The sequence below is a fragment of the Aythya fuligula genome, chromosome 2, assembly GCF_009819795.1.
Source record: "Aythya fuligula isolate bAytFul2 chromosome 2, bAytFul2.pri, whole genome shotgun sequence".
NCBI lineage: Eukaryota > Metazoa > Chordata > Aves > Anseriformes > Anatidae > Aythya > Aythya fuligula.
The window spans coordinates 90,891,532-90,906,664 of NC_045560.1; the positions used below are offsets into that span (position 1 = coordinate 90,891,532).

General features: G+C 38.9%; 1 protein-coding gene across 6 annotated transcripts in view; it reads right to left on the minus strand.

Moving 5' to 3' along the window:
• The window catches only part of EPB41L4B (erythrocyte membrane protein band 4.1 like 4B), a 172,060-nt gene that overhangs the window by 25,237 nt on the left and 131,690 nt on the right, over positions 1-15,133 (minus strand). For 4 of the 6 annotated variants that reach the window (XM_032181453.1, XM_032181452.1, XM_032181451.1 and 1 more), the window contains 3 exons: positions 5,317-5,421; positions 1,632-1,770; positions 1,067-1,144 (listed from right to left, as the gene is read on the minus strand). In XM_032181453.1, coding sequence (XP_032037344.1) covers positions 1,067-1,144; positions 1,632-1,770; positions 5,317-5,421 — 322 coding nt within the window. Of the gene's footprint in view, positions 1-1,066; positions 1,145-1,631; positions 1,771-1,820; positions 1,902-5,316; positions 5,422-15,133 lie in introns of those variants that run through there. The other 2 variants (XM_032181455.1, XM_032181456.1) reach the window with 2 other exon arrangements.

Genomic DNA, 15,133 nt, shown 5'->3' on the forward strand with positions numbered 1-15,133 from the left:
CTTTCAAAGCCCAAAAACTATAACTGGATATCCCCACCTGTTCTGCAAGCAGGGAGGAACCTAGGAGGTATACTTCTTTGCTTTGCCAGACCCGCAGGGGAAGCCACGTTGCTCTTCCAGCAGTGACAGGACACAAACCGTTACCTACAAACTCGTACCATAATTTCTCTGAAGTAAAAGGCACATCCCCACAACACCTTCCTGATACTGTAAACTAGGACATAACCACGTATTGAAAGCAGTGTCCAGAACAGGTACTTCAATACAGAAATATTTATGCCAAGAATGCTGTTATGACTCTGTTATGTATTATACACTTAAAATGCAGTTTCTAGAAGACAGCAAAAACAGCTTTCGACAGCAGAGCTATCTGGCATTAGAGCTATTTGAAATGCAGGATGACTTGGAGAAAGTTAAGGATCATACTGTGATCCTTCAAGTAATCTGCTGGAAATCTGAGGTGAAAGCCTGAGATCACTGAAATCAAGTGGCATTTTGATTTCAGTGGGACAGCATCTCTCTTCTGTTTTTAAGCAAAAAACACAAATCACATACCTTTAAAAAAAAAAAAAACAAGTTAATCGTCAACATTACAGACTATTTTGCTTTAATCTGAAGCAAAACACTGTGCTAATGAAACACGGAAGTGCAAGTACATGTCTTTGGGTTGCCTGTTGGATAAGGTCTGAACAAAACCTGTGCTGAGAAGGGACTTTCCAGACAACTCCCAAAAGCAAATCTATGATCACATCATGAATCTACGGTAAGGGGACAAAAGAGGCTGGTGAAAGCAGTGGAGCAAAGTGTAAGGTTATCCAGGTAGAAGAGAAATGAAAAGTCATCCAACAATAAAAAATCACATTCAAAAGCTCAGCCATAATTGTTGATGTGAATAGATTTTCTACGATGCAGAGTTTGACAGGTGCTCAGGATTATTGCATATCAAGGAAATTTATTTTATTCCCGTGCACCATCCAACCCACTGCATAGTAACCCATTCATTTCAGCTGCACAGAAATTATTGAAAACTTTTACACTTTTCTGGTTGCAAACTGAAATTATTTACCATAGGTGTGGCCTCTGTGAAATCCATCAGAAGGTCACCTGGCTCCAAAGCAAAAGTACTCCCAGCATCTGTGGAACTCTGAAAAGCAAAGGAGAAACACAATTTTGAAGAAAACATTTGGTTTCCTTAATTCTTGTTGTGTTTTTGTTGTTGTTGTTTGTTTGTTTGTTTTTTATTTGTTGTGGGTTTTGGTTTTATTCCTTAAAGCATAGATTGTCAAACAGATTTCAAATTTCATGCAATGTTAAATATGGGCACTCAGGAGAGATGAACAACAAAGCCATGCACCTTTGAAATCAAGGCAAAAATTAATTTAATGCTGGTCTATTGCCCCCCAAAGTTGATGAAAACCTATTATTGATTTTTGTTGGGTCTTGGAGTGGGCTCTGAATATTTCCTGGCTGCTGCACTTACAAAAAAAGTTATACATATTGTGACAACACTGGATTAAAACCTACTCTGAAATATGGAATTATTTCATCTAAGGAAAACATTACTTGCTACTCCCTCCCACTCTTCCTGAATACTCTCCCAACTGACATAAGATCAACTCTTTGCATATTACCTTGCCGCCAGGCGAAACCTGCGTTTGTCCTTCTGACGTCTGTGGTGTACAAGTTTTCTGTGACCCGGGAGATGCTGAAGACACAGAGGTTGATGCCGCTGCTGCTGCCGCCAGTGCTGGTGGAAGGTCATCTTCGTCACTGCGGTTGATAAAAGCAGACAGATCTTCTCATTAGCATGTATCACCCGACTTTGAACCCGACTTCTTCTGGAGGAGGCACCGGACATCTGTATGTCAGCTCAAGCGCTCTGGAATGAAATTCTGTCCCATCTGTAATGCAGTGTTTACAGCTAACTTGGCAAGTAAGTTGGATTTTTTAAGTCTTAAAGATCCCTCAAAAATCAGTTGGATAGTTAACCCTCATCTACAAATGGAAATCTTAAGGGCATGATGTGCAAGTAGTGTTTCTATGGAGCATGTATATGTGAATACATGAACTTATTTGATATTGCTCTACTTTAATGTTCATAATTTCTTCTACAGAGGTTGGCTGTATTGATAAGAACAGACCTCGTTAGATCCATCTACAGGACCGACTGCTTTACTGGCTTAAGACTACCCCTTAGTCTTAAGGGGATTTGGCACACAGTTGCTCCATGATATAATTTCCAAACTGGCTTTAAAGGACTTTGATCAACTTGAGGAGGAGCTCTGTAGAAACATTCTTGTGAGGGTATGGTCTTCATGTTCCATTTATTCAGTTTACAGAGAAAACATTTAAAACATTTAATTCAAACCCAGTTTGCACACTTCCCTTGGGCTTTAGGACATCCAGCTGAGCTCTTTCCATCTCACCTACCATCACCACTAAATGAAAGCCAGTAGAGAATATTGTACCTTCATTTACTTTTGTAGACCCCCATTGACTACAAATTATTGGGATCAGTCAGCCCTGGGTCAAAATTTTTCCAAATGCTAATTGAAATTGCATGGAGGTAAACAGAGTTACAATTTGGCATACACAACCTTTATTACTGGGAATGATGTGTAGAAAGGAAAGACTATAATTTGACAGTTTAAAGCATGGGGATTTTTTTTTTTTTCTGCTCAGAAAATGGCAAAAATTTTAACAGAGCCCTGCTTTTAAATGGCACAGAGCCCTGCCATGCCAGTTTGATAGACATTTCCAGAACACAACTGTGCTTGGTACCTGTACAGCGTGCCTGTGCAACACAATACTTCAAACCCACGTTACACAGAGGGTACACAGCCTTTCTCCGGATTGTTTGGATGTGTTGTAGGGTTTTGTTTTTTTTTTTTTGTTTGTGTGTGTGTGCGTGTGCGTGTGCGTGCGTGCTTTTTTGGGGGGGCATAAAGGTATGGACATTAATGACATCTTTTCCATGCTTCATTTTTTATCTCTTCTGGGTAAGGATAGAATTAATCACCACAGCATGTGGAATACACTGTTTTTATGCTGGAAAGAAAATGCAAAATCTTTCGGACCTACTAAGTAGATGTTTTATTAATCCAACAGGCCAGATTTTGGTTGTTGACCTAGTTAATCTTTCTTTCAGAAACACATTGCTGACATTTTTTCTCAGCTCTTGCTCCCCTCTCTCAGTAGGAACACATTGGCACCCTCCCCATCCTTGCTGGGAAAAGCTGTTCTGTTGCAGAGAAGGAAGTGGAAAATTGTCGAGAACCTGCCAGTTAGGAAAGGCTTCTTCATGTCTGGGAACCAAAATGTCAAGGTCCAGTCTTATCAGTCATCAAGCTATCAGCATGCTAGACTAAAGTCTGAGCATTGGCCTTCTTCACCGTATACCTTGAGGTATCTATTTTTGTTATTCTATGTCCATTTACCAACATATCTCCTTCATTAGTGGTCACCTTCTATTTACTGGTAAACACCTTACAGACTTTTTTTTTTTCTCTCAGACTCTTAAAAACTGATTTCTCAGTAGCCTCACTATTCTCAGCACCACCTTATCCTACTACCTTACTTGGATGGTTCCAGTGGAAATCTGATTTTGCATATATAATGTTACTAAGATATTTTTTACCTGAAAATTGTCTATGCAGTGTAACCCCGCTCTCTTTGCTACACAGAAGTATTTGAGGACCAATTTAACAACCTCCTTATGCTAAAGCTTAACTAGAGAACTTTTCAAGGTATGCATACAAAACACGTGACTATGCCTGCAATAGGACATGGATTTCTTGCCCATCCTTACACATCAGCCATCATATTCTCTTTATTATCTGCCACATGCATAACGTAATATAAGTGGTCCTCTATGTGCCACAGCTTTTTCCTTTGCTGGCTGCTATCTACAAAAATCTGTTTTATACAAAAATCTGAAAAATCAGATGCATCTTGAAATATGTAGGGGACTTCCTTCTCCTGGCTTCTAGAAAAAGAGGAAGTAGAAGTGGCATCTCACCCAAGAAAAGCATTCTGCTTTTTGAGCTCTGCTGGGCACAAGGAGTAAACAGGCTCTCAGGTCTTGAGAACCTGCTCCTACCAAATGCTGCCATGTTACCTGTCATGTTATCTTCAGGATTAACAGGCAGTAAGGGAACCTGGGTTCTCTTCCCAGCTTGAGTTGTCAATTCCCATCTCCTGTTGCATTTTTAAACCATGCTGGCTGATCTGTTGTGGTAAAAGAGTCATGTCATGGTCTGCTGACCAAGCTGTGGCTGTGTGTTCCCATATGTTAGCCTCGGTCTCTTGGACAAATGTCGATTTGGCTAAATGCTCGTTTTCCTCCTAGCTTCAATTTGATTCATTCTCCTGTTTCTTCTCCTAAATATTTTTGTCATTTTTTTTTCCTTTATGTTCTTGACAGTGAGACAAAATAATTGCTTATTGACATTTATTAGAATCTTTTTGGATGGAAGGAAAACTTCCACTAATTTTGCTATATATTTAGTGACACTAGAAAGTTAAATTGGTAGAGGTACTAATGGTTGCCATTCCACATAGAAACCACATATAATTCTTTCTTCGTTGCAAAATTGGTGTTCTTGTATTAGTAAGTTTATGTTGACACTCTCTTTTATTCCTTTCTAGTCAGCTTAGTCCCCTAGGTTCTGGTGGCCTTATCTGTTGGTTCATATGAAGGACAAACCAACAAACTGATTTCCACATTTATTCAGTATCTTGCATCTCCAGACTCTAAAATTAGATGAACTAGGTGTAAATGGGATGTTAAAGCTCTATAGGCATAGATTGATCTTGCCAGGACTAAGAGGCTTAACTTTGCTACCATAACTGTAGCATACTCAGCAATTTCTGCCAGCGACAAAATCACAGAGCGAAAGAGAGCGTGCACCCTTTCTAGGAGGGAACAGCTGACAGCACAGCTTGACCACCTAAAAGCTAAGGACTGTTTCCCTCATTTTGAAAATGGGCTTATAATGAAGCAGACAGAGCAGCTTGCTCCAACACACACCATGTCTTTGACATTTCATGTGGAAAAGGGATTTTTAATTTCTAACCTGTAATCTCAGAAAAAGAGGGTCTGCAATTCTGAGGTTAGTATCTGCATAGGGATGGCAAATTCACAAGTTTTAAAAGCTTAAAGATTCTCAGAGATGAAAGGAACAGTATCAGTGTAAGATCATTATCATGTAATTGCATCCATGCCTTTCAGAAAGAGCAGCTAGAGCAATAATTAGCATCCCCCTTCATTTTCAGCTGGAGCAGGCAAAAACACAGATAGTGCTATATGTTACTCACAAGCTGTACTGTCTGGTTAACTTCCTCACACGAGAAACTTTAATTTCCTGCTTTTCTGTAGGGCCAGTTGATGGCGTAGTTTCAGGTCGCACTGGAGCTGGACTTCTAAAAATAACAACAAAAATACATGTGACACAGTCTTTATTTGAACTACTTCAGGCATATCAGCAAAGTTCTTACTCATCAACACACGTTTATCTTGCAAATAGTCGAGTGCTCATTGAAGTTCATCCTTTTATTATCCATCCATTTATAGTCCAGTGGCCAGTGTGTATGAACAGAAAAGGATGTGTGAATTCACTCTCCTGTGCATGGCATGATCTTTATGAAAGCAGCAACTGATTAAAAATACAGAGCCCATGTGGAAGTGTCACTGGTTCCAAAGGACAACATTTTAATAACAGCCCAGCTATTCAGCCATGTCAGAAATACTTTCAACAGAACAAACAAAAAAAAAAAAAAAAAAAAAAAAAAAAAAAAAAAACTTTAACAAAAACTAATTTTATGAATTCTGAAATCTGCTCTGTTCAAAATAGTTTTCACCTGAAATTAAACATTATTTTTCTAATGAATAATGGATTTGATCCAAGAAAAAAATGTTTGTTAAAAATAAATGTAAAACTGAGACACATTTTAGATGCTCATGAATGTGGAAAACATCTGCAGAGCTTCAACAAAGGATAGAAATGGGAAGGAGGAGATCCATCTAAAAGGATCTTCTCTTCAACCATTTTCATTAGGGTTAACAAAGGCTTGAATACAAGATCTTCTTGACCTTGGGGGGAAAACATTTCAATCATGAGCCTAAATGACAGGAATATACAGGAATTATCTTAAATACTACTTTTATTTGAAGCAACATGTGATAATTAAGTGTACTCTATATGTATGAAAAATACTATAAACACAATACATATGCCAAACATAGAAGGAATAATCTGAAAGCATTGATTAATAATGTGTGAGCTGTATTCTGTCATCTAACCTGAAGTCAGATACTATGCCATGTAATTAAGCAGCCCAACTTATTGCTGGTGGGACTGCTCACACACTGAGGTACGTACCACAATTGGCAGAAGTGGGACAAACTCGTCTTTATTTTATATACTTGTGTTGAATTTTTCAAGTCCACCTGCATCATATGAGTCTCCTAAAGCCATAATAAAATAAGTACACAATCTTCACAATTGCAGTTCCCTCTGACACCCCTGTGGGTTTTAAAATTATTAACTATCTCTGATAACTTCTGAACTTGCTGTCCAGCTGGAACAGAGCTTATTGGGAAGGCGTAGCCATTGGACTCTATTTTCAGTTTTCCTATGTGTTTCTTGGTTGTTGGGGAGGTCACAGAGCATAGGTTTGAGGAATGGCAAGCATGAGAGTACAAAGGAAACACATACATCATAAACAAGACTCAACTAGTTCCACTTCCCAAGGAAAAACAACTTCTGTCAAGTGTTTTTCTGATTTTTGATCCCATTAATTTCACAAATCCAATTCAACAGCAGCACAAATCATATCTCATTGCCTCCCAAAATGCAATTTCAGAGTCAGCCATTTATATCTCAGATTTGCAATGAAACTATTGCAGAATAATTAAGCTGGATTTTCAGACTCCTTGATGAATTTCTTAGTCTGGCAATTAAGGGGTGGATAATGGAAGAAAAGAGCCCCAACCATCTTTTTTCTAATGTTGAAGTCAGTACATCTGATCTGGAAATCTGTGAATCAGCATCATGATGAAAGTCCCCAATGCCATCTTCATCAAGTCATGGTTCAGAATGGATGGCTGCTCTAGATAGGCTTTTAGTTTATATATTTATTTATTTTTGACAGCTTGTGCTAAACCAAAGGTAGTTTTTGACAACCGAAAAAAAATGGTAGTTCAATTTACTCAAAGTGATTTTCAGTTCAGGTTCTGACATAAGTAGGATAAATACGTTAAGACCGTTAAGACCTTTTTAATGACTGAATCTGATGGTCAAATCTCCAAGGGGTGTCAATGTGTGTAATTCCATTATTTTCAGCTCAGAAATATGTCAGCTGAAATTCTTGCTCTGAGTGAGCAGTCCCTACAATTCTCCAAAGGCGATAATTTCAAATTTTAAACCTTTCCATCATCTTAAGAAGGAACAAAAACAGTGGTATCAACTACACATGAGCTGAAAAATACGTGCTCAAAAAGTATAACAACCAATGCACTCATATTATCAGTGGGCTCAGAAAACAGCCCAATGTGTAACAGCAAAGACAGTAACAACTTTATTTCCAGTTCATTGCCACTTCATATTTCTGAAGATGGCATTATAATCCTCAATGAAAGTAAATGAGATATTTTAACAGAAATGAACATTTGAAATGATCATTTCTATTCCTTTGAAAATTTTCATTTTACAAAGCTTGTATATCTCCTTTGATTCTCATACATACAATTTTTAAACAAGGTAGGGGTAGGGGGTGGAACTTTTGAAGCAGTTATTTCAGCCCTCAAAGTCTTTTTTTAAAAAAAAAAAAAAAAAAAGACATTGTGCTACTTTATAACTAAAGCAGTTTATAATGGTCTCAAAACAACAGTTACAAAAGTGATTTATACACATGAAAAGTTTAAAAAAGTTTTAAGTATGAATTTGCCTTGAAAAAATTTTTCCCATGAAAAATTTCACTCAACTGTAATTAAAGGTGTTCGAGAATCAAATGACCTATTCCTTAAACCAACAAACAGATGAAAAACACATCCTCCTTTGAATGCTACAAATTTTCAAGCAAACAGTTATAGAAAAGCCAAGATACAGTACCACAGGACACACCTACTTCCTTTTAAGTGATTGTAACTACTCAGATAAGCTTGATTTATATCATTTATCATGACACTTAAGTATCCCACTCATTTATCTTGCACAAACAATACAACTGTAAGAACAAAAACCTCTCTCCTTTTATTATAAAATTTTGTCATCTTTTTTTGTTAGGTGCCGGATGCAGTGGCTAGCTAGCTAACTACTGGTGATACCATCAGGTCTCTGTGAGAGACATAAGCACCATTTAATTGCACATTTTGAGAAGCTATGGGTTAGCTAGTATGCAAACTTAAGCAGCATCCGAATGAAAAGAAGCAGTGGCAATGCCTCCACCCAAAAAGGCTGACTGAACCTAGTCTACCATAAGCACAAGATGAAATGTTAGGCTGGTTTTACCAATTGCAGAGAAGGCTTCCTGCCCTCATTAAAACCTTGCTAGTGTAGCCCTTTCTGTACCAGCCTAAAAAAAACCTGACAGCTCCTGTTTCATCTCCACTATATGCCCTCCCCAAACACTGTTCCTCAGTCTGAGTATATTCCGAGCTGTTGCTACCCTGACTTCAGCCACCAGATGCAAGAAGAGCTCAGATTCAACACAGAGCCTGATCTGTTTCAAAAAATGTCAGGCTTTTAATACCACATACACTCTTAAAAAACATCTCTCTTATATTCCTGAAAAAGAAGCATCTATAAAGCAGAATGACCTCTATTGTTGTCTTCTGAATACTACAGCCAGAATATATGAAAAGATAGGCTTCCTGAAGAGAAACCTCACAGTTATTTTGGCTATTTAAATGGAGTCATTATGTGCAGATATGACCATTTGTAGTGTTTGGTCCTACACGTAGCAAATTATGTGGGCTTGAACAAAACCTGAAATGCAGGAGGTTTGGGAGGACCCAGGCTGGGGGAAAAAAATAGGAAAAAAAAAGAAAAATTGCAGTGTGTTACAGTTCCTTTATAAGGTTCAGTTTCAGTGTCTTTAATTCGTATGAAACCTTTTCTCCTCTAACAGTATCTAATCACTACAGCATGAAAAGGAAGGCACTGAACTAAGACAGAGTTACTTAACGACTTGGCACCTCGCATAAAAATCTGTCACTCCCTGGTGAGAATGACAATAACAGCCATGAATGTCAGCATGTGGTGGTAGGTCACGAGAAACTGCCTCTGCCCGGGGAGCCCCAGCACACTTCTGCACAGCAGCCAGCACCACACGCCTTCCCGAACCAACTTGTGTCATGAGCCTTCACAGGAACAAGTCCTAAAGAGAGATCCCCAAAACAGAGCTGCTGAGAAATTCATTTTGTTCCCAAGGTAGCAGTCAACGGGGCTACTGAAACCAAAATTGCTTACAGAAGGAAGCACATTCTGGAACATTTCAAGGAACCAGAGGTCCACTGGATCTCCCTTGGGGACCTGATGTAGGTGCTCAGACAGAGGGACCTGGAGGGCACCACATCTTCCAATGACTTATGTGCCCTCCTCATCATCTGCCAAGCTAGCACCAAAGTCCACTGCGGGAGCCCCCTTTCTATATTTCTCTACAGAAATATACAGGTTTTATCCCTCTTTGCTTTCCATGTTCTGCTGCAAGAACTTCTGTTTGTCTGTTCTTTGCCACCTGGAATAAATCTCTCTCTCCCTCCATGCTCCCAGTCTCTGGACGAGAGGTGGAGGCTAAAAGCTCCATGATTTACAAAGATACAGCCACCTCCATGAAGGTTGACTTGCCTTCAGGTGCTAACTTACGGGGAAAATAAAATACTGGCTTATTTTTGGCTTCAAAGATTCCTTTGAGTGTAATATGGTAGTGAAATCCTGAGGAGAAAAATGATGGGTAAAGGGAAGAAGAGGAACAATGCTTGACAGATGTGTTCTCTTGTGTATCGAAGACATAGCCTAACAGGCTAAACAAGCACACAGAAGCACACAAATCTTCTCAGCCTGTGTTCTGTTTCATTCTTTAGTTTCTTTTCCAAAGTTATGTCCACCTGAAGTTAAGAGACAATAATATGTGTTCTTTCACTCTGGCAGGCAAACTTTTCTCAGAAGACAGGTCAGCCCTCCAGAAGATTATTTGGACACTTGAAAGCTGTTGTCAGCATCAAACTTTCTGAATAAAGTGTTTTTTTTTTTTTTTTTTTTTAAACTGGGATTGTATATACTTAGCCGAAATACTACAAAGCTCCTTGCTGCAGAGTAGCAGCCTAATCCAAAAACATCTTGTGGGCTTTTCCTTACCTTCTTTATTTGAGCTCTGTTTCTTTTATAGGACAAAATTCCCTCCCCTCCCTTGTCCTCATAATGAAAATGTATCTGCAGTCTAGATGAACTCGTGATGCTCCTGTGGTCCAACAGATGAATAAATGATGATAAAGAAACTGTTCTTTTCTCCAGCTCAGGAGCAAAACACCTAGGTTACCTGGTCAACACCCACAATCTAAACTCAAATAAATTACAAATTCTACCTCTCCGTACAGCAATCAGGACAGACATTAGAAACGCTGCTTGCAAAAGAGCCTAGGCACAGGTTAAGGGCACTGCCAGAGAAATGTACTTTGACTGGGGTATTCATCAAATTAACCTCATCTGGAAGGTCTGAGTTTTGCTCCTTTCTCTGTAGTTCTGAGATTAAGGATACAATTACAAACAATTCATCTGCATCTGACTTCAGGCAACAGGTCACAGAGGTTTTTAATACTGGCAATGAAGCTAAAGTACATACCCGAGTATCCTATCTGCAATCTTTAATGCAGACTGGTATGTAAAGGGTATGCAACAGTTCAGCTTGAAGTTATGAATTTGATGCAGAAATTTCTCGGTGAAGATTCTTGTCATGTCTTGTAAAAAGCCACAGTGGCTGATCTGTTAATGTCTCTGTAGGGGTGAGGTCAGGCTGATGCATGTTTAACTACTCACTTTGGTTTTGGTAAAACTGGTTGAAATTTCTCACGTGGAGAATGATTTTTATTTATTTATTTTTTGACTGACCGTTTAGTCCAACTCTGCCTACTTAAGTCCATTCTGATTCTAAGAAAACAAAACTTGATTGGATTCACTGAAGTTCAAGTCGGGGAAAACCAAGCACATAGTTTTTGATCAGCTTCAATTTTGACCTGCCTAACCATTCTTTTATATGTCTATTTGTCCAGGGAAATGTGTTCTTTCACTTGAGGACACAAACTGTCCATAATCGCTCAGGTGACTCGCCTATTTTCTACTCCCAAATGCCAACACAGACATCTCCTACTACAACTCTTGCTAGAACTTCAGCTCTGTGACGCTTACGAACTATATACTTAGAAACTATCCATGGTTAAAGCCCTGGACTTAAAGACATGGAGTCAGTTGGCAGTTTTTGTAAGAAATGCTGTTAGGTACAGTGTCGAGGAGAGCCTTGCGGGCCACAGCCTTCCCTATCAACTGAAATCCCTGAATAAAATTCCTAAATAAAATTCACTTTGTGGGTCTTGAAGTCTTGAGCAGTCGATAAGCAGACGTACAACAAATTCCTTTTCTATGAGAACATTTCTGCCACTCCAGAACCTTAGTTTTCCTTACAAAAAATGAAAGCTTTTTCTTTAGAAAAATATTTTCTTGAGTAATGATTCAAAAGAGTCCTAAGTCAGTGCCACTGACAGAAAAAGTCACTGTGTAGAGTACACTTTGTTGGATAAACTATAACAAACTCCCTGTATACACACTTATATGCTACCCTGACATTCACTGAAAGTCTAATATGGAGAGGTACTGAGATGCTAGCTTCAGATTGAAAACGTGTACAGATTATGGAAACATCTGTACACTTGGTACCTCGCTCATGTTGCCATATTCTGACAGCATGTTCAGAGAGACAAAGTTCTCTGAAAAAAATATGGTTCAAATTCACACTGCACTGTGCACTTCAGCAGGGTGTAAATTTGATACCAAGAGATAATAATTCAACTGTTAATACAGACAATTTCACTCTGCAGGTGAGAAAGGAAAGGGAAAAATGCAAGAATGCCCCCAGTATTTTGCATGGCATTCCTCCCTTGAAGATATATGGAGTTATATGTAAGAAATATAATCTCTTCAGTAAGAAAAAATGCAGGACAAAGGCACACCACACTGAAAGGCAGCTAAACTCAAAGCCTAGTGTATGTACCATGATGCATGATGCCATGGCAGGGAAATGTCATTCTGACGATTTGTATGAGCAAAGCTTACTCTGCAGTGGGTGCCTGTGATTTTACTTCTCCTCGTACAACTTGATATAATTTAATATTTTCCACTCTTCTTTTCTGGTGTGCAGCATCATCAAGCTGTGAGATAACATTTAATTTTATGTTACACGTTGAGCAGCTCCTAATGTAATTAGTCTTAATGTAACAGCATAATTTGGTTTTGGATGGAAAGATTTACAAAGAAAATTAGAATAAATGAATGCACAAAACACCAGCTGGTGCTTATACCTACTCCCACATAAGAAGAATATTTCTATTTGCAATCCTATGAAAGATGAGATAATTTGGATAACAAGGATCAACAAAGGGTGATGCAGCAGTTGGTCTAAACAGAAAGAAATCCGCAGACAAATCCTGAACCATGTGGGATGTAAAGCATGCCAGAGCTGGCAACAATCCAAAAGCATGTTACGAGGGAAAATAAACATTGCAGTCCATAAATGTACCACATGGAGCACAGCAGCAAGTGCTTGTCACAGCAGTGACAAGAACTGTAGTAATTCATCAGGCAATTTGAGGGCTTCAGTGGAAGAGGGCTCTTTGCTGACAACTGGGCACCTTCCTCATAAATACTGGAACTTGCACTTTCACATATGATCAGGATTTTGCATGAGAGGCTGTACAACCTCTGTCCTTGGAGTTTTTCAAAATTCAGCAACACAAAACCATGGCTGACCTGATCTAGTGTTGATCACTGTCCTGCTTTGAGCAGGAGCCTAGATTAGATGCGCTCCAGACTTCCTCTCCAATCACCAGTTCCATAATTCTGTGATAACTAAAATTTCTCAGAAACAACGTCCATTATTGCTATTCAATTTTTCAAAAGCTAACCTCAAAAGAGTACATCTTTAACTATCTAGACAGTCATGTGTGTAACAGTAAACAGCTGCTCACAGACTGAAGACTACCATTTAGCAGATGATGAAGAAGGTGTTGTTTACAACTACCAGTGCTTGAAGACCTTCAGCCAGACCACCAGAATCAGACATGTAACATACCTAAACTTCCCTAAGCTCCCAGAGACCACCAAGAAAAAAGTACACTGTCAGCAAAACCTCTCCAAATAATTCATATCTTACACATTTGACTTCAGTTGCTTATCAAACTTTGCTCAACTTTAGGCATTTTTGATAACATTTCCACTGTCTGACCTGTCTCAAGATGAAAATTTGGCTAGGCAAACAGGGTGTGCATGATGATAGCCACCATTTGGTCATATTTCAAAGTATGAGCAATTCCTAACATTTAGACAAATTTAGTTTAATTTTTCACACACTGAAATTCCTGAATCAAGTGCAGCTGAATTAATACCAGGAATTATATTCAGCTATGGAAGAGAATAAAATAAAGCTAAAGAGAACAAAATAAGAAATATGTAGACCTGTATGTTAAATGTAGCCAAACTCTGTGTATATGAACCTGTGTGCACAAGCACACATATATACACACTGTAGAAATACCTAGGTGGTCATAGCCAGAGAGAAAATTGATACTTAAAAGAGTTTTCAGGAGAGGTTCATTTATAGATACCAGGGAAGTTGTGCAGATGGTGCTTCTGTCTGGCAAAGCATTGAGCAAGGGAAGGAATAATGAAAGGAATTCTCTTGATGGGGTTCTGTGGTTAGCCATATACTTATTACATTTAACTGATGAAGCAGGCTGGCAATTAAGTGGGATATTTCTGGAGAGAAAGTTCAGGAAGTTATCTCACTGGCAGCCCATCCCTTTACTAAGAAGTGGGTGAGGCTTATAAAGAGGTGAAGAGGTGACTATGTGATCCACATTCACTTGATATGCTGCAGGCAAGAAACCTCTGTAGTGATGCCCATGAGATGGGACAGGCCCATGAGATGGGACAGATGAAGAGGAGAGTGCGCCCAGAGATGATATTCAGCTGGGTAACTACAATTTTCATTTTTATATTTCCTACAATATTTTATACTTCCTTCACTATACAAACGTTCTGGCAGACAGCCTGAACCCAAATCTCTCAAGGCTAAAATAATTGAATAAAAAATCCCAATTGGAGGCAGGTGATGAGAGCCTTTACCAAAAATACGCATAAGAACACACAGTAATCTCTGACCTCAATTACATTAGATATCTAATCAGGGAATTCTCCCTGAGCACCTCTCCCTTGACACTTCCATCTGGACACCGAGTTAGATGTCTGGGTGTAAGGAAGATTTCAAGAGATGAGACAATACCTCTATTACTTGCTCAAAATCTCTTCTGGCCCAATCAGCACTAAGACAGATCCTCCTCTACGAACACTAAAGAAGAGTATGTTCTGTTCAAAAGGCTTTTCTAGCTCTTGTAAAAGACAAATTCCTCTTGTTGGACTGACGTGACCACTGCCTTCCTTTGCCATGGGAGTGGCAGACTGGGCCCTTCCCAAAGAGTGATGCTCTCTCAATGAGTTTTTTGAATAGCTGAATAACTGAGAGCACACGAAATTCATCATCTGTAGAGACTCTGAGCTACCATAGCTCCTTCTCAACTGTCCTGATGGAGTTTTACTACTTCCTGTAGTAAAACTACAGATGGAGTAGATGTTGCCAAAGAACTTGGGGTGGGAGTGTTATTTTGCAATCTCTCATCAAATCTGCTCCAGCTTTGACTGAGTAAAATGAGATTGTACCTAACACTCTAAGTACAAGAAAGACATCCCAAAAGAAGTACTATAAAAGTCACTGCAAAATGCTAATTCCAAACTAGAGCAGTATTCTCAAAAACACATTTTTGCTACATGCCTTAACAAAGCATTACTCAATATGCAAAGTGGTAACT